This window comes from Corvus hawaiiensis, chromosome 2, assembly GCF_020740725.1.
Source record: "Corvus hawaiiensis isolate bCorHaw1 chromosome 2, bCorHaw1.pri.cur, whole genome shotgun sequence".
NCBI classification, from domain to species: domain Eukaryota; kingdom Metazoa; phylum Chordata; class Aves; order Passeriformes; family Corvidae; genus Corvus; species Corvus hawaiiensis.
The window spans coordinates 121,178,745-121,200,866 of NC_063214.1; the positions used below are offsets into that span (position 1 = coordinate 121,178,745).

At 45.4% G+C, this 22,122-nt stretch overlaps 1 protein-coding gene across 2 annotated transcripts; it reads right to left on the reverse strand.

Annotated features, from left to right (window-relative positions):
- Window positions 1-647: 647 nt before the first annotated feature.
- MORC3 (MORC family CW-type zinc finger 3) lies at window positions 648-20,517 on the reverse strand. 2 transcript variants are annotated; one of them, XM_048291278.1, is made up of 17 exons: window positions 20,425-20,517; window positions 15,115-15,187; window positions 13,791-13,923; window positions 12,534-12,748; window positions 12,096-12,243; window positions 11,692-11,839; window positions 11,462-11,593; window positions 11,097-11,216; window positions 10,596-10,693; window positions 8,704-8,808; window positions 8,472-8,594; window positions 8,286-8,360; window positions 7,665-7,707; window positions 6,519-6,703; window positions 5,185-6,016; window positions 4,908-5,071; window positions 648-2,288 (listed from the first exon to the last, which is right to left on the reverse strand). In XM_048291278.1, the coding sequence occupies exons 1-17, from the start codon at window positions 20,461-20,463 to the stop codon at window positions 2,135-2,137; spliced, it is 2,787 nt and encodes a 928-aa protein (XP_048147235.1). In that variant the 5' UTR covers window positions 20,464-20,517; the 3' UTR covers window positions 648-2,134. The 2 variants fall into 2 exon arrangements, with proteins under 2 accessions (XP_048147235.1, XP_048147241.1); XM_048291284.1 differs by lacking the exon at window positions 648-2,288 and adding an exon at window positions 2,295-2,995.
- Between the last annotated feature and the right edge of the window lie 1,605 nt (window positions 20,518-22,122).

A 22,122-nucleotide genomic window follows, 5' to 3' on the forward strand; every position in this document is an offset into this window, starting at 1 on the left:
CCTCTCCATGTAGGCCTGGAATATACACCTTCCTGTTTGCCATCTATGTCTTAGGGGAGTTATCCAGTGGGAACTCCCTCCTTTAGCAGTGTTTGAGACCATTTATTGAACTAAATCCTGACAGATGTCCTCTCCTCATCCATCTCCATCGATCTTGATCCCAGTCTCCACACCCCAGGGACCCCCAATACTGCTCTCCAGACCCTGACCCACAACCCTCTGGATGCAACCATCCAACCCCTTCCTTATCCTCGTTCCAGCTGAGGGAGAAGGATGTGTACGGCATAGGGGATTTTAAAATTATTTTTACAAAGTCATGAGGAGTTCCATGGCAGTAGGACCTCCCTTAGGAAGCCAGGATGGTGCAAGTCCACGTGCTTGGTGAACTTCCACTCCTGCAGCAGAAAGCAGGGAAGCACATCCATGTATCCAACACCAGGACTTCCTGAAATTCAGCTCCATTCCATTAACACCCCCTGGATTATAACAGTGCTGCTTTTTCCATCTCCAGGACATTCCCATACCATTTCCATACTGGTGTGCCCAGTCCCACACCAGACTGAGCCAGGATTCCTTGTAACACCCAACACTTCAGCCATTCCGCACAGGGTTTATTTAGAAACGAACACAAGCTGAGATCTGCAAACTCAGATTTATATCTTTTTATTTTTTACAAAAAATACATTTTAACAAGTAAATAGAAACCATTTCCATAAGTCCACCGTTGTCCAAAGTGTAAATGTACATTGTAAATTTGCCATTTTTTATATAGACATGTGCTCTATTTTGCCAGTTGTCTACAAGAAATTCAGCTACAGTCTGATGAAACGTAATAAATAATGATTAAGAAATGGAAAAGCTACACACCAAGAAATGGGAAATATAAACTTTGCAAAAGTCATACGTAGTTATATTACAGCCACCTCTTCCCAAATCAAACATTCAATTTCTCCTTTATAAAGTACAACAGTAGTGCATTCCCCTTATTGGCATAGAGAGAGATCTTCCATTGAAATACTGTCCATGGAAAAAATTCCACTGAACTACAACTGAAAGGGACACCAAGGAATTAACTCAGGACAGTAGCAGTGCAAAAGCCAATACTGGCTGAATTAAAAAAAAAAAAAAAACAAGATACTTCCTAAGAATTAACATATTGAACACTAATTAAATTATTTTCAAATGATTTTTTAAATTTATTTTTTATATTTAAGCAAGACCCATTTTTCTGGATGGCTCTTTGGGTGACCAGTCCCACCACAGAGGAAAAGATGGATTTGCTGTCTTTGCCACCCAGTTTGTCATTCCCAGTGACTTGGAAAGAAACCCCTGCAGCTGGCTGGGAATTTCTCTCGGTACTGTTGCTTCCAGGTTTTCCCACCCATCTTCCATGGACAAATGGGAAGATTTAGAGCACAGAACTCTAAAAGGGGAGATGTGAAAAAGAGGAATTCCCTTACCTTTCCTATAATAAAAACTGTCTAAAGCAGTTGAACATTTTCAGCTCCAGCTCACTCTGTAGTTTACACCACAGATGAAGAAACATCCCTCCTTTTCCAAGTGCTTCCATCCAACTGGTCCATCACCAGTTTTCAGGATAAAACCCTTAAAGAAGCATTCTTTTGGTAGAAACACACAAATATTCCCCAAATTCTCACCTACTACTTACATTTCTATCCCATGGATGCAACACAGAACATTGCTGGGAGCAATGGAACAACACTGGGATACAACAACTCTGGGAAGGAAATCAAGGAAGTTGGTTTTTTTGCATTTCTAAGATATTCCACTACTTTGGAAGAGGAAATACTCACAGGTATTAATGCTTATATAAGATCCAAAGTCAACGAAAAGGTGTCTGTAGAAAAGTATTAAGATTCCTAATAGTAAAAATATCTGCAAATTTAATTACAAATACATTTCCAAAGCAAAATCCTTAATTAAGTACATCAGGGTCGGTCAGTACTGACAGTGCTCCTTGAAGAGGAAGTGAAGGGAACAGCTAAACATGTGGAATATTTACACTGAGAGATCCACCTATGTCAAATATATAAAGTGAAGCAGCTCTATTTACAATCTGGAACCTAAAGGTTATAATGGAAGAGCAATAAAACACTGCTGAAACACTGAGCTATTAAGTACTGCTGATCTCATGCATTTGTTCTACAACTTGCCCTAAGATTTCATCCACCACATCAATGTCATAATTCACTTGCTGCAGGTCCAGGTCGGGCATGATTGTGGCCAGGAGTTGTCCCACGTTCACTCGGAGGGAGCGGAGCTTCAGGCTGGGGAGAGAGAATTAGACAGGATTAGATGGAGGTGGAATGCTCAGAGTCCTTCACCTAACAGAGCTGGACTGCTAATCCAGACTGGAGAGGCTCCATCACTCCCATAAACCAAGAAAAAACCGATGCAGGTAAAACTGCATCAAGATTATTTCTAAATCTACCAGTTTTTCCAAGCTTCTCTTCAGTTTTTCAGCTAGAAGGTGAATATTCCCTTAGTTTCAAACCAATACTAAACTGAACTCCCATCAGAAATATTTCTGAGTAGGCATTAGTACAATCCTTTACCCCGCACCAGCTTTATTTCTCAAAGCAGTATTAAATCCTGGTATTTTTATCCATTTAGAAACCCCAACTATCACAACCCACAGGAACAAAAGGAGAGAAAAAGAGAGGAGAAGGCAAGAAGGAGGAATTTGTCCAAAGACTTTAAAATATGAATAGGAAATAAGAGTTATACTCCAGGGAAAAGGCTGTGCCTCCCTTTTTTGGTTTCTCTCCTGGATGTCCTTGCTGTGTCCTCTTCCTGATCAAATTGTTTTGCCATGAGCCATCCCTTCTGTGGCCCAATTCCTTCTACTCTCAGATCCTTTATCATCTCCATAACCAGTTCTCCCAGTGCTGCCATATCTCCATCAACTTGTGGGGGAAGTTACTTCCAAGTCCTGCATTTATTTGCTAATTCTTTTAGTAAACACAAGTCAGAGCTATAAGGAAAAATAAAATTTAATGCTGACAGATCAATTTTAATGTGGGTAAGTTTCTTCTTTATGATTGAAAAGGGTCTCTGGAAATTATCCAGCTCATCCTCCACTCCCCTGCCACCCTCTGCCAGTGTCACAGCAGGGAGCGAGAGCTGGATCCAACACTCCCTGGTTGGTCTCTCAGTGCCCAGCACGAGTCACTCTCCAGCCCTGGCCAGTCCAGCCCAGTAGGCACTGGTTTGTGCCACCAGCAGAGTGCACTGCTAGCTCACATTGCACTGCCACGCCCCCAGCACCACCAGGCACCTTCCTCCCAGCTGCTTTCCCAGGAGCTGTCTCCAGCTGGTTCTCCTGCATGCACTTCCCAAGCGCCCTCGTGGAATTTTCAGGAGCTTTTTTTCCCAGCCCATTTCTCCAGTTTGTCAAAGTCCCTCAGCAGCAGCTCTGCCCTCCTGAGTTCCCTCCAATTTGATGGCATCAGGAATTTATTGAGTTCATTTTGGTCTGTCACCCAAGCCATGAATCCCAGAATCCTCAGGGGTGGAAGAGACCTTTGTGATTACCCAGTTCCACCCTCACCCCAAAGCCTGTCCCCAAGGGCCACATCCAGACTCCTCCTGAGCACTCCCAGAGACAGTGACTCCAGCACTCCCTGGGCAGCTCATCCCAAGGCCTCACCACTCTGGCAGGGAAAAATTGTTTCCAATCTCCACCCTGAGCCTCCCCTGGTGCCATTTGAGGCCATTTCCTCTCCTCCTTTCCCTTGGCACACGGCAGCAGAGCCCGACCCCCCCTCACTGCCCCTCCTGGCAGGGACTTGTGGGGAGCAGTGAGGTCCCCCCTGAGCCTCCTCTGCTCCAGCCTGAGCCCCTTTCCCAGCTCCCTCAGCTGCTCCTGCCAGGATGTGTTTTCCAGCCCCTTCCCATCTCCGTTCCCTTCCCTGGCCACACTCCAGCCCCTCAATGTCCTTTTGAAGTGACACAGAACTGGACACAGGACTTGAGGCACAAAGGCCTTTTCCATTCCTGGCCTTGCTGCTCATCCCCAGTTTGCCCTCAGTCACCCCATGCTGGTTGTCCTTACTCCCTTTTGACTCTCATGGGGCTGCAGGTGGCTTCCAGGTAGATTTATTCCATGTTTTCCCCAGGATTGAAGCTACAGTGCCAGAATGGAGCTCGGGCTGTCCTAAATATGGGCATAACAACTGCCTTTTTCCAGGAATGTCAACTTTTGGAGATACTACAAGGCCAGCTCCCTCTGAAATGCCTCTAATCCCAGGGATCAATTTGTTTAAATGGTCCTTTAACTGAGTCCCTTTTTATCACAGGTGACGCTTCCCCCCTTGGGACCTCAGCTCCTGCTCTGGGTTTTTTCGCATGTGTGCTATTCCCACTTCCAAGAGCTGCAAGCTCTCTAGTTGGAAGTTTCAGCCCTTCCCAGACATGCCCTGGACCCTGATTCCACAGGATTTGCCTGCAGCAAGGAGTTGATACAGGAAGGTTTCAAATCCAGACTCTTTTTCAGCTGATTCAAAAGAAAAACAGATTCTCAAAGTGAAGTTCATTACACAGCATGAAATAATGATCACCCTCTTTCCTGCCTCCCTTTTCTTTCCTTGGTTTGCAAGTTGTGTTCAGAAATTATCCAACATTTTGGATACTTTAAGAAGTATCAGTTTGCCATTCTGTTGTGCAGTGGCTAACCCTGCTCACACAAATCATAAATCACAAACATCACTTGATTAAAAAAAAAAAAAAAATCAACATTTGTTAGGAGTCACAAAAGGCAGTAGAAAAGAATTCCAAGCATCACATTTTATTATACAATTATCAGACATAACCTTCATCAAAACATTTCAAATACAACCAACAAGCAAAAATCTTGAAATAACATCTAGAAAGAGCAAAACTGATACCTTTCTCCATCAGAAAAATTTACAGTGTCTTCTACTTTACTGGTGGTAGACTCATTTGCATGTGCTACAGCCTGTGGGATTGAAGCTTTTAACTGTGCCAGCTCTGCCTTGAGCTCCTCACACTGACAGGCCATCTGATTTTTCTCCACTTCTAGGACTTCAATCTGGCAATCAAAATAAAAATAAAGCTGTCAAAACTATTCAAAACACTGTGTGCTATGAAAAGGCAGTAAAAATAGAGATAATTTAAGTGATAGAAGTGTTTTAACAAACATACCTCACTTTTGTATCTGTCTCTCTCAATGGTGCACTTGTCCAGCTGCCTGAAAACCTCATCCAGCTGCACAGCAATCTCATCCACCTCACTCTTGCTCTCACCATCAGCACATTTGCTGCACTCAGTCTTTAGGTTCTGCAGGGTGCTGCACTGCTCCTTGAGCGTTGCTATTTCCCCCAAGGCCTGCTCATAGAGAGCTGTCACCTCGGCCAAACTCCTCCCGTCAGCGCTTCCTTCTCCAAAGGAGGGAACTGTCTCCGTTGCCTGATGGCACATTTCCTTTTTTACATATTTATTATTCATCTCCAAAAGCTGCTGTTCCAGTGCTTCCACTTGTTTGGTTAACGCTTCACATTTGCTTTGGTACATTTCTTTTTCTCTGTTCAATAACTGCAGCTGATTTTTCAGTTCATTTTCCATCTCTACAGATGTCTCATGAACACCATTCACCTTCTGCTGTTCCCTTTCCAACCCTGCCACAGGAACCTGGACTGGGATGTCTTCCACCTCTTCCTTTTTCACCACCAGGTTTGGGAGCTCTGTCTGTGTTGCTGAGCTCAGCTGTTCACTTTTTGCCTCTGAAGTGGTTGCACTGCAGGGTTCTCCCACGGGAGAGTTTACATTCTGCTTCTCCTCCTGATCCAAACAGATACATTCCGTTTTTACCACGGGAACATCAGGATCTGCTGAAGGCTTTGGAGTGCTGCTCTCCTCTAAAATGATGACATCTTCATCATCATCTTCCTCCTCATGGTTGTTGAATGTTTTGTCACCGAGCCGAGGTGTCTTTAGGGACACAGGTGTCACACAACTCTGTGTCTTCCTTTTGAGACTGAGGAGGAAAACATTAAAATAATCAGTTTATTGCTCAGATGCTGCCAAATCATTCGTTTCCAGCCATGTTCAGTGTTTTTCTGAGCACTGTTCAAAAACCACCACTCCAGAACTAGAAAGGGATGTCCCCCTGCAGGGGATTTCAATTTGTGTAGCCAGACTAAATTCCTGTAAAAACAAGTGCCTGCCATCAGCACACTCACACATTATTCTGAAACAGACTCAGTATTCCCAGGAACATCCCTACAGGAGAACAGCCTGTGGATAACACAAACTCTGCTCCTAAGCAGACAAATCACTAAAAATGCTCCTTGTCATTTTGTTGCATTCACTTTTGTACTTGACAAAGTCTCCAGGTCCCTTTAACCTGGAGCTTCCTGTGCTCCCAGAATTCCCACAGGAATTTTAGCAGCTGAAGCTGCCCCCAACACCATCATTTTCCTTAAGAAGTTATTAATTTTAAAAATAAACAGGAATCTACTTTGTGCAGGTCCACTCACCTGCTGTCAGGATCCAAATGAGGGGAAGATACTTTAATTAAAATAGGCAGAGATCTTCTAACAGAAGCATCTGATGATTTTGGTAAAAGTAATCTTGGAAGAGCTTCCTTTGCATTCGGAGTTGAGAATGTTTTGAAGTCTTTACTTGAAGAAACAGATGTTTTTAAAAACATTTCATTATTGATCTATAAGACAATGTAAGTTAAGAATGGAAATAAACAGATATTAGTAGATTCTTCGGGATAGATTTAAGCAGTTCTTTATATACCAACACCTAAAATTCTGACACCTACATATCCAAGTACCTCCTTGAACACAGGCTCAGGATTTTGGGATGAGAAAGGCTGGCTAGACTATTGCAAATCCCAGTTTTCCATTTGAAAGTGCTGTGCAGAATCCCAGGCAAGAGCTTTTCCCAAGCTGTGTCTCTGTCTGGAGTTTGCCCATCAGACACAAACTCCAGGACAGACATCGCTGGGAAAGATGCTCAGGGTTCACTCAAGTTTGCCCAAAATGAGCAATTTTTGTTTCACTTCTAGAAATTACCTTCTAGAGGGGGAGATCTAATGGCAGAGAAACAATAAAATGAAATAAATAGGTTAAAACAACACATGCAGCATCTCTTCTCTAGAAATGAAGTGATCTTAGGTCAGCAATTGACTTTGAATGCAACTGAAATTGAATCACACTTAGCAAATTTGATTTTGAGTTACAATTCAGACATTCCCATCAAACACCTTGGTCTGCATCTGGATTTAATCTGAATTTGAGCATCTCCTTGCACAGGTGTAGCTGTTCCAGCTCTGTCCATCCCCACCCCCTGAGATCCCCACTTTTAAGGGTATCTTTACTTTCATATCTTCATGACATCTCTCTCCAACAAATCCCCCTTCAAGAATTGGGTTCATGCCATAAAAACAGCCACAAGTGACTGACATATCTTTTAGTTTTGGCGAAAGGCCTTTGTCCCTCTCAAACACTTTCCTAATGAGACAGAAATGGTGGATTTTCCATCACTGAGCAGCAAAGAAAGGGGATTTTGGGTTTCCTCATGGTGAGCAAATCCTGCAGAGCCATCAGAGTAAAACTGGATGTTAAAGCAGACATTTGTACCCAGGGCAGGCTCCTGCCAGCTTCAGGAGTTACCTGGTGGCTGTACTCCAGTCGCCTCTTCAGTTTTTCCCTGTCCCTGCACAGCAGCAAGGAAAAAATATAAATTAAAAGCTTAGATTCAAACTGTTCATTCATTATAAAGACGAAATCTAAGATCTAAAAGCAAACACAGTACTCCTCATCTCAGCTAGATACAATAATCAAAGTACTCTTGTTTATTAAATGAAAATTTCCTCAGGAACCTGGAAGCTTGTATGGTCTGAAGTTAGCTTAACCTCAAATAAGTTCCCTCTCAGATTATTTATTTTTAAAATATTGAAACAACCCCAAACTCTCCTTTCTAGAATGTGAGCCAGCATTACAATTACCCAAATCAGTTTTTGTCATACACTGTAATACACCTTAGCAAAGAACCCTTTAATTCTTAAATAAATGTATTGAGCTTTTCAGCTGCCTCAATGTGGACCTTGAAAGTAACAAAGCCAAGGTCTCCTAACAGCCCTCAGATTTTGCTTCTGGGACATCCCAATTCTGGGACTGCCAATTCCTATGGAGCTACATCCTTGTGGGAGCTGGACTTTCACCCCAACTGCTGCACTGCTCTCCTTGGTAGTTTTTAGTGTTGAGCCCCTTGTAAAAGTCTCCAGAACTCACTTTTTCTTGTAGGTTTTCTCATATGTCGGATGTATTAAATCGTCATCCTCTGGCTCTTCTGGCACATTACAGTTCCTGGGGGAGGGACAGGAACAGGAAAAAACCCACAACAGAAAGAGCTGAACACCCCTGCTGCTGCCAGGTGATCAGTAAGGACTGGGAGGAGCCCCTGGCCTGTGTCCTTACCGGAATTGCGGGTCAGGGTTGAGGGAGCAGTACCACTTCTCTGGCAAGTGCTCGATGCCGTCCGGGAGCTTCCGCCACTTGAGGCACGCGTCGCACTGCACCCACGTCTGGTCAGGCTGTTTCCTGGGGTAAAAAACCAAAATGAATCAGGGTTTGCACATGGCAGAGTGTTCTCATGTCAGATAAAGCAGTGACAGTGTGTTCAGCTCTCTGCCGTCACGGTGGGACTCACTGGATCTCCTCGACGGGCAGAGCTAAGGGATATTCCTCGTTTTTCTTGGTTTTCATCTCGTTCCAGTAATCATTGAGCTTTTCTCCCAGTGCTGCTATCGTGAGTCTACAAAGAAAAGAATTGAAAGACCACCTTGAATAATCCAATTCTAGCACAGAAAGAACCTTTATTAACTCCAGTGACAGAATAAGGGCATGAAGCACTTTAGTATTTCTAATTGCACAACAGCGGGAAAAAAGCTGGAGCTGGCAAACATTTGGTCACGTTAACGCAGGATAAAGTCTCCACACTGCTAAAGGAGCAGGCCAGTCTCACCCAGGTTCATTTTTAGCTTTGTTTCCTGCTCAGGGCTCATTGTGCAGCTCAGGGACTCCCACACAGGAGGGAGAGGTGAGGAACAATAACAAACCCCACAGGTGAGCTAAAGGTGAGGACAGCCTCCTGTCAGCCTGTGGAATTCACCTCTGAGCAATCCAGTGGATGAGTAACCAGGCCCAGCCACCTGACACCGCCCCGGGCCTTGAACCAACACAAATGTTTGTGCAGTGAACTCATGTGACCCAGAGAGTTTGGATCCAGGTCACCTCTGAACCCAGGCAGGGATTGCTGAGCCAGGAGGCACCAGAAGGGCAGAAATGAGCAGGGATGCATGGAAGGGATCACATTCCAAATCACATCCCTTTTCTGGGGAGGCAGGAAGTGCAGAGCACCTTTACATCAGGTTCACAACTTCCCAGCCCAAAACAAAACCATCTTTTGAAAGCCTGGAGCACTCCTGGCAGAAAAACCTTTCTAGAAGACTTTTCAAGTGTGATATCACTGTGCCCACTCACATGCCAAATGTGGGGGTAAAAATCAGAGAAAGCTGGGAAGTTCCATTCCCGTTGTAACAAAAGTGTAACAGTACTGAAATTAAAGGTGAAATGCACTTTCTGCTTCCTGGATGGAATGCAGTTGCCATGCAGGGAATCTGTCCCTGGATGTTAACACAGCAACCTGAAGCACAGGCTGAGAGGGAGGAGGGTGAAGCAAAGCAGAGACACCACAGCCAGGTTCTGCTGGAATCTCTGCAGGAATGGGAACTCCACGGGACCAGAAGCTCAGAAAGCACAGAGCAGCCAAGACAGGAGAAGCTGTTTTGCTGCTGAAGCAGCAGCTGGGGTGAAATCACTCTCCTCAGAACAACTTGGTTCATTATAATTTAATTGTAAGATTAACTCACACCTCCACCCCAAAGTTATGTCCAGGAACTCAAAGGTTCGGAGGTCTTTTCCAACCTTAAGGATCCTGTGATTCTCCCCACTTGTCCAAATATAAATTAAATGGATTTAATTATATTTTGGACAGACTGGCTGCACACAAAGGTCCCAGATTTATTGGGGGGCTGACAGACAAATCAAACCCAAGGGATTGAGGAAACCCCCTTTTCATGTGAGTGTTCAAAAAAAGCCCAACAAGTGGAAAACATTCCCTGCTCACTGTGCCTGCCAAGGGCATTCCCAATTCCTGCCCCTCTGCCAAGGGAACTGTTGGCGCCTCACACAGGAAATGGTTCAGGGATCACAAATTTCCATATCCACATGAAAAGTACTGTTGGGCACATGGAAAATGCCTCCTCCTAAACAGCCAGGGAAACTGCCAGGGAAAAGAACATCCAGGGAAAAACATGGGAACAAGGCTGGTATGGATACGTGGAGTGGGAGAAAGTTTATAAGGAAACAGAAGGAGACAAAGAGGGGGCAGAGAAAAAGGGGTCTAAAAGGAGTTGTTTGCATTTAAACCAGGTTTTGCCAGAACACCATAAACTTTTCTTCTTCCTATTTAAAGAAGCAGCTTTATCAAGTATTTCCCAGGAAATGACAATATGGGGTAGAAAGTGCAGATAAAAATACCTGTATTCGTTGGTGTAGTCGAAATCTTGTTTGTTGTGAGTTGGTTTTAGGAAGTTGCATTCAATAATCCCAACAACACCCACGCCCATGTTGTTTGCCTGCAAGGAATGAAGGTTTATCAGGAAAACCAACCCAAAATCCGTGCCAATATTGCAAGAGTTTGCTGGAGGTAATCATTAACTACATCTACATTGGGTAAAAAGGATTTTCTTAGGCTTAGGACTTCTCTCCAAGGAGAGAATCTTGATATAAACCCCCTAAATAACAAATCCTCTCTTCCACCCCTCTTTTTGTCCTGAAAGATATGCTCAGATATTTTTGTATCAAACAACCTCAAAACCAAACAATTTAATATGATTTTTAACTGCTGCACACAGCAAAAAATGTGATTTTATAAAGTATACATCAATATCCTACTTTCCATCCATATTCTTTTTTAAAATCAGCATTTGAATGAAATTTGTCAAGATGTTAAAATATTTTGAAGGCTCAATTTCTTACCTTTAACTGACAGCCAACTCTTTCATAAGCTTTGATGAGTCTATTTTTGTGGTACATCATTATTCCATAATGATCTTTGTTTCTGCAGTTAAATCCAAAAGTAATTCTGACTGTTTTGGCCTTTTAGCAGGTATTAAGGAAAAATAGGGTGAATCTCATGGAACACAAAAACCAGAGTTACTCTGAGTGGGTCTAAAAACTTTCTTTTCTTATATTGAGATAATTCCTTCAGTATGACTTCAAAAAAAACCAAAAAACCCCCGAAAACAATCCAAATTTTATCAGTGGAACTGCAACACACCCAGAAGAATCCAGCCATAACAAGTCACAGAATTCAGCTCAGCAATGGAAATATTAAAGGATACGTTGAGAAATTTGGGTCTGTAAATATCCCGCTCGATGAAGGCCAAACTTTTGGAAACCAGCTGTGTTTTCACCTTCTGTCCTCTCAGGATGATCTGCATAGTTGGTTTCAGGTACAAAATACTGCAGTAAGCCTACAAAACAGACATTATATTAAAATTAAAACATATTTAAACATAAAACACCCTTTTTATTCCACAAATAAATCCAATTTTAAAATTCCAACACGTACTCTTAGCGAATAATCACTTTCTGGAACAATCTGGTCCAGTCTCTCCTGTTTTTTGTAGCCTCTTTTGCCTGTTTCATCCAAGTCTTCTGGAATTCTGATGTCGTATTTATCCTTGTCAAAGTCAAATTCTGGTTTGTCGTTTTTATCTCTAAGAATTAAGATGGAAAAATGTATTAATTATAGGGGAAAAAAGCAAATACAAGGGGAGGTATTGTGGTGGAGCCAGGAAAGAAGGAAAAAAAGGGGAATTCCTCATAGATTTTGAGTCCAGCTTCCCAGTTATTTAAGTGCCCACAGCCTTTTTCCAGTTATTCCACACACAAAAAACCCCCAAACCCTTCTGTGTTTGCATACACTGAAATAAAATGTAAAATTAATGAGAGACAAGACTGGATTTATCTTACTTTCTAAGATTCCAAATGATAATCCTGGTGCCTTTTTTCCCTATGATGGCATCCAGCTCTGCCAGTAATTTCTCCTCAGTAGAGAACAAGGAATGTGTCAGGATGGCCTTGAGGCTGTTCTTGGATTCTGCTGGATCACTGATCTGCCGTGGGCACTGTGTTAAGGAGAGGGACTTGGAATGGAGTGATGATCTCAAAAAATGAGGAAATTTCTGGACTCACTTCCCAGCTTCTCATTCCACATCTCAGAGCTCCTACAAGCTTCACGGTTTTAACAAATTATAGCATCTCACAGAATTTTTTGCCTTTTGACTCCTCTCCAAGGAGAAAATTTTGATATAAACATCCATAAAAGCAGCCAAGGATTTCCTCTGGTGATGCTATCCCCCAAATTTGGGATGTGCCCACAACCCTTCACTGGGAATGCTGAAAGGATATGTTGGTTGGTGAATGTCACGATAGGAACCATGACATGCTCTGCTTTGGTGACTTCCAGGAAAGTCTGGGATAACAGCCCCACACTCATGGTCTCCCCATTCTTGGTGAAGACAATGGCATCCTTTCCCAGGCGCATGGATCCTGACTTGAAGCCATTCCCGTACAGTCCCACGGGAACGCGGCCGTTCATCACCGACTTCTCGCTGAAGCCGAAGCTGAAACATGGGAAACATGAGGAGAGTGGAAAAATCCCTGGAAAACTTGAGAGTTCAGCAGATGCGAGTGCAGGACTTGCCAAATTACATAACCCAACGAGTTTCTCTCTTGTTTCAGAGGTCAGGGACTCCTGCACAATTACATCCTAAAATCACCTGGACAATGCTGCTAAAACCACACAGCAAAAACTTGGGAAAATCCACGTCCAGCTTTTAAGTATGGCATAGAAATATCATCTGTCTGGAATTAGGTGTAAAAGCATTCTTATGGCATTCTAAAAAAAGCCCCTAACCCTGTCTTTTTCCTCTCTCCACTTCCTAGGAAATGTTTGATCCACAAGTTTGCCATTTCCATTTACAGATCACACTTAAAGTAAAGCAGGGAACTGCATATGGAATTTAGGAAGCTGTTACTGTGGTATTATGGTATCTGACAGAGAAATAACAGCTTGAACTCAATCTTACTCAAATTTAAATCTGCAGGCAGAGCAGTTTTTTATACTAAAGAGAAATTGGACAGAAAGCTCTTTGCTAACTGTAAAAATAAGAGAAAAATCAGTTCAAACCCCACAGAATATTTAAAGATAAAAAGACGAGTCACACTATCATTCATTAAAACTTCTCCAATAGCTTCTATTAGTAATACTCCAAGGGGTTTGAGCTGAATCTCCCTTCTTTTCTCATTCACTAACTTAAACTAAAGCAATTAATAATAACAATAATGATTATGATGATAGTAATTAGAAAAAGCTCTGAATTCTCCTTATCTCCACTAGTAGGCACTACAGAGTTTCCACAGCATCAAGGGAACACTGAGAGAAGGGATAAAAGGAAATGATGAAGTGAAAGTTCCCTGACAAAGTTACAGGGAAGCTTTAGTAGTACCTGTCTGCTCTGGAGTCTCACCTGGACATTCACTTACCTTCAGAAATGCTGAATTTATGAGCAAAATCAGTGAATTAGAGATGAGAAACAGGAATAAGCTGAGCAGTAACAGAACCAGAACTGGAATTTCCACAAGGCAGGTAAAGAGGTTGCCTACCTGAGCATTTTGTGCAGCTTCTCCGAGTTCATCCCATTCCCATTATCTGTGAATGTCAGGCAGATGTTGTCGTTGATGACGGTTTTGTCAATCCAGATCTGCTTGGCGCTCACATCTGGATCATAGGCATTATCTGAGGGCAAGGAGAGCAAACAGGGTGGGAGACTAAACAGCACAAATTCAACTGTTTAAGTGCAAACACATTTTAAAAATGTTGGGATGGAACAGCTGCATCCAAACCAGGAGAACCTCACCCAAACCAGCACAAAATTCCCCAGATTATCGATGGCAGCAACACAGAGGCAAAAAGTGTAGCTGGAGGTGAGCAGCTCACATGAGAACAGAAAATGAAAGCAAGACAAGGTTCCAGTTTCATTTCCTGTCTGCAGAGCAGCTGGTGCAATGTTTACTTTCTCTCAGCTCTTGCAGAGGGGAACTGCAAAATGCTTCAGACTCAAATTTGTGTTTACAGGATGTGAAAGAGTGAAACACGAGTGCAACAGAAACCAGAACACCACAAACCACTCCTGGCAGCAAAGCCAGGCCCAACCCCATCTGCCCCAACACCACTTTCTTCCATCTCTTCCCCTCATCCCCCTGGGATCTGTGAGGAGGGAGGAAAGGTGGGATGTGATGGCACCTCTGCCTCACTGCCTGTTCTGCAGGTTCAACTGAGAGACATAAAACAGCTCAAGCCAATAAAAGGAACTGCAGCTTGGCAGGTTCCTTCCTACAAACTTTAAGTCCAAATTGCATCACAGTGAAATATTTTGTGAAATGTATTTCAGCATCACAAAAGAGGATGTACAGGTACACCTGAAAGTTTGGAAGTAGTTGGAGTGTTAAAAGAGCTGAAATGATTTAACATATTTTACTCCCAAAACAGCCAGTCCTTTCCACAGCCACAGGGCTCTGGTTTCCTCCTTGACGACAGCTTTGGCCTTATCCAGCTGAAAAATCTCTCTTTTCTTTTGTTAGGGGGAAGGGAAGGTGTGGGAAGGTGTGGGAAGGTGTGGGAAGGTGTGGGAAGGTGTGGGAAGGTGTGGGAAGGTGTGGGAAGGTGTGGGAAGGTGTGGGAAGGGAAGGCTGCTCATCATTCCCTGACTGTGGAAAAGAGGAACACTGGACATGTCCCGTTAACTTCTGTTCAAAATCAAAGGCAAGGTGGAGCTAATAAAGAGATGCACAAGCCCCAGGTAATGCAGGTAACAGGACCAGAACAAAGAGCAAAACACTGAGGATCTTCAGCCAGGTCTTCCTCTACCTGAAGGAAAAAGGTTTTGTAACAAGGAACAAAAATTATTCCAAGCTATTGATCACCTACCTATGAGCTCTGCAATTGCGCTGAAGGGCCAGGTGTGGCTGGTGGAGTTGGTGTGCAAGAACTTTGGGCACAGCTGGAATAAACCACAAGCAAGGGCATTAGTTTGTGCTCTCCAAGGCAGAAAACAGTCTGTTAAAGGAAGGAACATTCCATGAAGCTGTTCTGGACATCCCCATCAAAAGGCTGTAATTGAATTTATTTCTGGGTATTGGCAGGGAACGTTGATTCAGCTCCTGAAGAGGAAATCCAGCACAGTCTCAGCATATTCTGAGCATGGGTTATATTGTCATCCTAGCAGTCTTCATCTTTATAGAAATATAAGGAACTACTAGTATATAATGATGGCAGGGACTACAGAAAACATCAAAGCTGTGGTTCCAAATCCAGTAAGAGAAGCTCTCAGATGTTAAAAACTCACATCTTAAACCAGGATTCAAACTTCATGCCAAGAGTGAGCAGCACCCAATACCCTCCGTGGGTCACTGTCTGTGCCCACAGTGACCAAAATCACCTCTCAGACCCTCTCCAGGGGTGCTTTGTGCTTTAAGCAGTTGGATCTCACACATTTTATGTAACCAAAGGCACAGCCACTACCAGAATTAGGTGGGAATACGCAAAAAAGCACCTCTTTATGGGATGTAACTTAGTGACAAAAGCATTGCCAAGCATCCCATCCTAGGTTCACATATATTCACTTCAAGACTAGGAAAACCAGAACTAAATATCCATGTAAGTTAAGGATCTGTCCATGCAACTGTTGGTGAAATTTTAACTGCTGCAACTGATAGTTGTGTTTGCATTATCACTGAGGAAATCTGTGGTTACACTTTTCACAAGGCCTTTAACACAAACCCCCCCTGCACCAATTGGCTCGAGCCCTACTGCCAGAGTTGTGCTGATGGCAGAAAAAGCAGCACCTATGGACACGTAACACTGAAAACAGCCCTTGTACCACTGAGTTACACAAAAACCAGAATATAATCCACATTATTATACACATAAAATCAGAAAGATGTTTTAAAATACTGTGTACACATCCATACTTAATTTTTACGGTTACTCACTGACAAGCACTTTTATAACAGTATAAAGTGTAAATAAAAGTAAAGCTCAAATAAAAGCGAGCAACCACTTCAAGGCTCCAAGTTGAAAAGGAATGATGCTAAAAGCAAATCCTAGAGTCACAAACCAGGTACCAGAGCAGGAGGAAGGCAGAGGGAGCAGTAACACCCCTGGTTCAGAGCAACAGAAACGTCACCTTGATTCTCAGGTCACAGCAGCACATGACACACTTCCAACTGCAACTTAATCCCTGCACTTCTCCCTGGAGCACAAGTGGGAACAGACACCACGTTCCTCGCTGCCATCTGTGCTGCAGAGCTCCAGGTTTACAAAATCTGGTGCACTGAGTCAGGCTAAGCAGGGGTGCCCCCAACAGATGCTTCCAAATAATTTTGAATCCGAGAGAAAATTCCTCTGGGCTATTAATGGAAACCTCACATGTGCCATGGCACGTGGGCAAAAGGATCTTTGGATTTCTCCCTCTGCTGTACAGGAACTCAGGGGATCCTCAGATCCCTGGGTGATTCTCTTCACTTCCACAGAACTGGCAGCATCTGCTCCTTTGTTTTCTAAGCTTCAGGATCAAAACACACAACAAACAATTAGTGGGATTTTTCCCACCTGAAGTCCCTTCTTGGCAAAACAAAATCACTTTTAAAAATCCCAACCCACCACAGGGATGCACATTCAGGGATTTGCATCTGATCAGCTCCCTGCTGAAACACAGAACAACTCCAGCCACACAGGAGGCTGGAAGTGCAGGATTCCCTGCTGGCACTGGAATTTCAGCAATACGGACCTGGCAAGAAGTCCTGACTGTGGTTTTGACAGAGGCATCAACTCACACTTGGGAATCTCATGGAATCTTTGAGGCTGGAAAAGCCCTCCCAGCCCAGCCAGGCCCAGCTGTGCCCCATGCCCACCTTGTCCCCAGCCCAGAGCACTGAGTGCCACCTCCAGCCCTTCCTGGGACACCTCCAGGGATGGGCACTCCAAACCTCCCTGGGCAGCCCCTGCCAAGGCCTGACCTCCCTTTCCATGAGGAAATTCCTCCTGAAAAGGAAGAAGCACCTCCCCTGACCATCAGACAATGCTGAGGAAGGATGGAAAGAACCTCAGTGTCACCCACAGTGCCATCATCACCAATAAATGTCCTTTTTTCCCTGTGAACCAAATCATTCTGTGTGCACAGAGATAAAATCTTCCTGTGTAACACAACAGCTCCACACCCTTCATTTCACTGCTGTGAACCACTGGGAATTCTGAAAACAACATCACTAGAATTGCGCTGATATTCTCTGGACCACTGCTTGGGGGAGGGTTTGAGAAAGGCTGGAAGGTGGTTCCCAGAACTGGGAATTGTAGCAGGTCGTTGAAGGGCTGGAAGATGGGAACTGGAACAAATGGGGTCTTGGCTCTAACATCTCCCATCCCTCAGCAAAAAGCGAGCAAGTATCCCACAGGAAATTCATGGGAAAGTTATCTCAGAGCAGACAGCACCATCTGATCACAGAATTACAGAATGCTTTGGGTTGGAAGGGACCTTAAAGATCATCCAGTTCCAATCCCTGCCACAAGCAGGGACACTTTCCACCAGACCAGGATGCTCCAAGCCCCATCCAGCCTGGCTTTCATCATACCAGGCATTGAAACAAGGGCACAAAACCAGATTAAAGAACAGAACAGTGGGTTAAGGCCATCAGTTTTGTAGTTTCCTCCAGAGCAATCCGGCTGTCAGCAACCACTCCCTAAGTCCTGATGAACTCATCAGGAAATATTTAAGTCCATTTGTCCCCTTACACTTAATTCATCAATGCACCGCTTTAATTAGCTCATAATTAATTGAGGTTCAGTAAGAGCTGGTCCCCAGATGAACACTCACTTTGCCAATCCAGCTGTTTTGCTCACTCAGCCAAACATATCTCGTTACTAAGTAGGCTTTGTTTAGTAATTTCATTTTTCCTCCGGAGACCAAGTGCAGCCAAATACAACTCAAATGTCCCACTTCTTCCAGCTGGGTATATCTGAACTTAAAGTGTCCTGAGAAGAGCATCCCCTACAGTTACAACCAGCAAATACTGAAGAACAAAACAGTTTATCTCTCAAAAATGACAAGCAGCTTTGGGAATTTTAGTTTTCCAAGCAAACCAGAACTGTCCCATCCCTTGCAGATCCCAAGGTTTGCACAAATCCAAAACCATTGCAGAGTTTGCCTCATTTTGGAACTTATTGCTTGCACATAATAAATTTCTGTTTTGTTACACGGCATCACTGCAGTAACTTATCCCACATTTGAGTGGAAAAATGCATGTTGGTTTATCCTCCACTTATGTAACAACTTCTTGGGAACAACACTGCCATTTTCATGGAATTGTTTAGGTTAGAAAAGCCGCCCAAGACCACTGAGCCCAGGCTGTGCCCGATGCCCACCTTGTCCCCAGCCCAGAGCACTGAGTGCCACCTCCAGCCCTTCCTGGGACACCTCCAGGGATGGGCACTCCAAACCTCCCTGGGCAGCTCTTTCCAAGGCCTGAGCTCCCTTTCCAGGAAGAAATTCCTCCTGAAACTTCCTGAAATTTTTCCTCCTCTCCCTCCCAGCTACACAATCCCAGTTCCACGACTGTGCAATGAACCACATCAAGGATCCAAAGTAAAAGCCGCTCTTAAAATATTAACCTGGATCCCCTCAGCTGCTTCATTGTTCAGCTGGACAAAAATATTGCCAGAGCAACAGCAGGAGAGAAATTCCAGCGTGGGAATGAGTTATCAGGCCTTCCAAGTGCCTGTGCTGTTTGGAAGTGCTTTTGAAACCACGGGAAATACTTTCTATTCCCAAAGAACTGGGACCATCAGCTCTCCCCACCATTCTCTGGATTACAAAGCCTTTTACAGACCTGCCCCAAACTGCATCAGCTGCTTCACCTGAGGGAAAAAAAAACCCCAACAACCCTACAAAACCCACAGCTTTCACTGGAAAGCCACTGAATGCAAATTCTTAGTTGAGCCTGCGACAGACAAAACCAAAGAGCAGCCTAAAAATAATTCAGAAAGTTACCAAGGGCATCTTGTTTTGTTTGTACCTCTGAGAGTGCAGCTTGCCAAAGTGATTTCAACCTGAGAATGATCTGAAACTCTGAACTGCCAGATGCAAAGGCTGATTATTGATACTTTCTTCTCTCAAGAAGACTCATGATAGGTCCAAAAAGTAATAATAAATCAAAATCTTTATCTGAACAAGCAGAACAACCCAGCTCAAATAAAATATCACACCATCTGTGGATTTTAAACACTTGCAAGAATTAAAGGCCTGAAATCACAATCAAAATGCAATTGTTGAACTTCAAGAAGATGATGTTTAGAGCTCGTCTCTAGAATCAAGGCAACTTTTATTAGGGTAATATAAATTGAAATTAAGATAACATCAATTGATATTAGGTGATAAAATTTCAGACAGAGGTTGGACTCAAGAATCTTGGAGGTTTTTCTCCTCCTAAATGATTCTGTAATTCCAGCAGTGCTGAGCATATCCTAACACACCTTTTTCACTCAAATGTTTGCTACGTTACTCATCGTAGTACTCCTGCTTCTTTCCACCATTCTGTAAGCAAGGTGATGAGCCAGGTGTAGCTCTAGGTGAGGTCTAGAGGCATTGACTCGAAAAAAACCCTCCTGTTTCATCTGAAAAAGCAGCTTTAACTTCATTTATATCAGCACAAATAAACGACCAACTGCCGCAACAGCTCGGCAACAATACTGCAACTGAAAAGCACAACACAGGAGCATTTAACTGCGTGAACACTCACCCCCCCTTAGATGTAATTAGGGTTAAAATGTAATGAGGCCGCTTGCAATAAAAGTAGTTAAGATTTGAAGTTACAAGTTGGCAATTAGAGGTCACGGCGCTCACCAGAGGCTGGGAAAACCCGCCCCCAACACCCAGCCCACCACCAGCCCTCACCGTCCCCTCAGCACAGCCCAGCCGGACCGATATAACTTAATTTTCCAGGATCTGAGCCGGGATAAGGGCGGGAAAGCTCCCAGCCCCACGTCCCCCCGGAAAGACGAGGCGGCGCTCCCCGCCCTCGCTGAGGGAGTGACCCTGGAAGTGTCCAAGGCCAGCTTGGACGGGGCTCTGAGCAACTTGGGATGATGGAAGGTGTCCCTGCCCATGGCAGCGGCTTGGAACGAGCTGGTCTCTCAGGCCGCTCCCCCCGGCCGGCCGCGGCACCGCCGCCCCCTCACACTCACCGCGCTCAAGCGGATCCCTCCCTGTGTTTTCGCCGCCATCTTTAGGCCGCGGCCCCGCGCGCGCTTCCGCCTCCCCGGGGCCCTTTGGCGCTTCCGGCGCCGGGCGCGCGCACGCGGGGGGCGGGGCTTGGCGCGAGGCCACGCCCCCTCCCCGGCGCGCGGGGCCGGGGCTGAGGGCGGTGTGAGGGGAAACGGAGGCATGGAATTGTTCCGGCTGGAAAAGGGCTCCGGAATCACCCAGTCCAGCCTGTGCCCGATCCCCGCCTTGTCACCCAGCCCAGAGCACTACCTCCAGGCCGTCCCGGGACACCTCCAGGGATAGGGACTCCAAACTCCCTTCCAATGCGTGATCACCTTTTCCAAGAGGAAATTCCTCCTGGTGTCCAACCTGAGCCTGCCGTGGCACAGCTTAAAGCTCTTTCCTCCTGTCCCTGTTCCCTGGCAGCAGAGCCCGACCCCCCCGGCTGCCCCCTCCTGTCAGGGACTTGTGCAGAGCCACAAGGTCCCCCCTGAGCCTCCTTTGCTCCAGCCTGAGCCCCTTTCCCAGCTCCCTCAGCCGCTCCTGGCGCTCCAGCCCCTTCCCAGCTCCCTTCCCTGCCCTGGACATGCTCCAGCCCCTCCAGGGCTCTCCTGCAGGAGCCAGAACTGGGCACAGCCCTCGAGGGGCCTCTCAGTGCCCAGCACAGAGGGACAATCCCTGCCCTGCTCCTGCTGGACACACAATTCCTGACCCAGCCCAGGGGCCAGTGGCCTCTCGCCCACCTGGGCACCCCTGGGCTCGTGTCCAGCCGCTGGCACCAGCACCCCCAGGGCTTTTCCCACCGGGGCACTTTCCCACAGCGTTGCTGCTCTCCAGGCAGACTCTCGGCGTGTCCCTGTCCGGCTCCCCAGCGCAGTTTCTGCTTTCGCATTTCTTCTGCTTCCGGGAGCTGGGAAGGGGCTGGAGAACTCCTGAGGGAGCTGGGAAAGGGGCTGAGCCTGGAGCAAAGGAGGCTTAGGGGGGACCTTGTGGCTCTGCACAAGTCCCTGACAGGAGGGGGCAGCCGGGGGGGTCGGGCTCTGCTGCCAGGGAACAGGGACAGGAGGAGAGGGAACGGCCTCAGGCTGGGCCAGGGCAGGCTCGGGTTGGGTACTTGGAAACGTTTCTTCCTGGAAAGGGTAGTAAAGCATTGGAACAGGATGCCCAGGGATGTGGTGGAGTCACCATCCCTGGAAACGTTCAAAAAAACTTGTGGATGTGGCACTTGGGGATGGGGTTTAATGGTGAACATGATGGTGGTGCTGGGATTGAAATGGTCCATGCCTTAAACATTGTTATGAAAGAGTTTTGCCCATTATAACAAAAACTGTGCAAAGAAGCTACAACCACAGAAGCCTCCCTGGGGATATCTGAGTGGGACTTTGGACTGTAAGTTAAGCTGCCTAGATACGCTATTGTTCAATCATCCCAGCCTCGGGTAAAACAAACAAGGCTGAGGGAGAGGAATGCATCCACGAAAGAGCCAAACACAGCGGAGATTCTTCCACAGCCCACGGAGGCCAGGTTTACACAGAGAGGGCGGGGAGGTTTGGGGTGTAACCTCTGCTCAGAGGCACTGAACACCCATCCTCCCTTACACAAACCGGCCCAGCTGTGGAACCCCCGACCCCACAGGCCACATCCACAGGACATTCACGTGAAAGGCAGCTGAGGGGGTG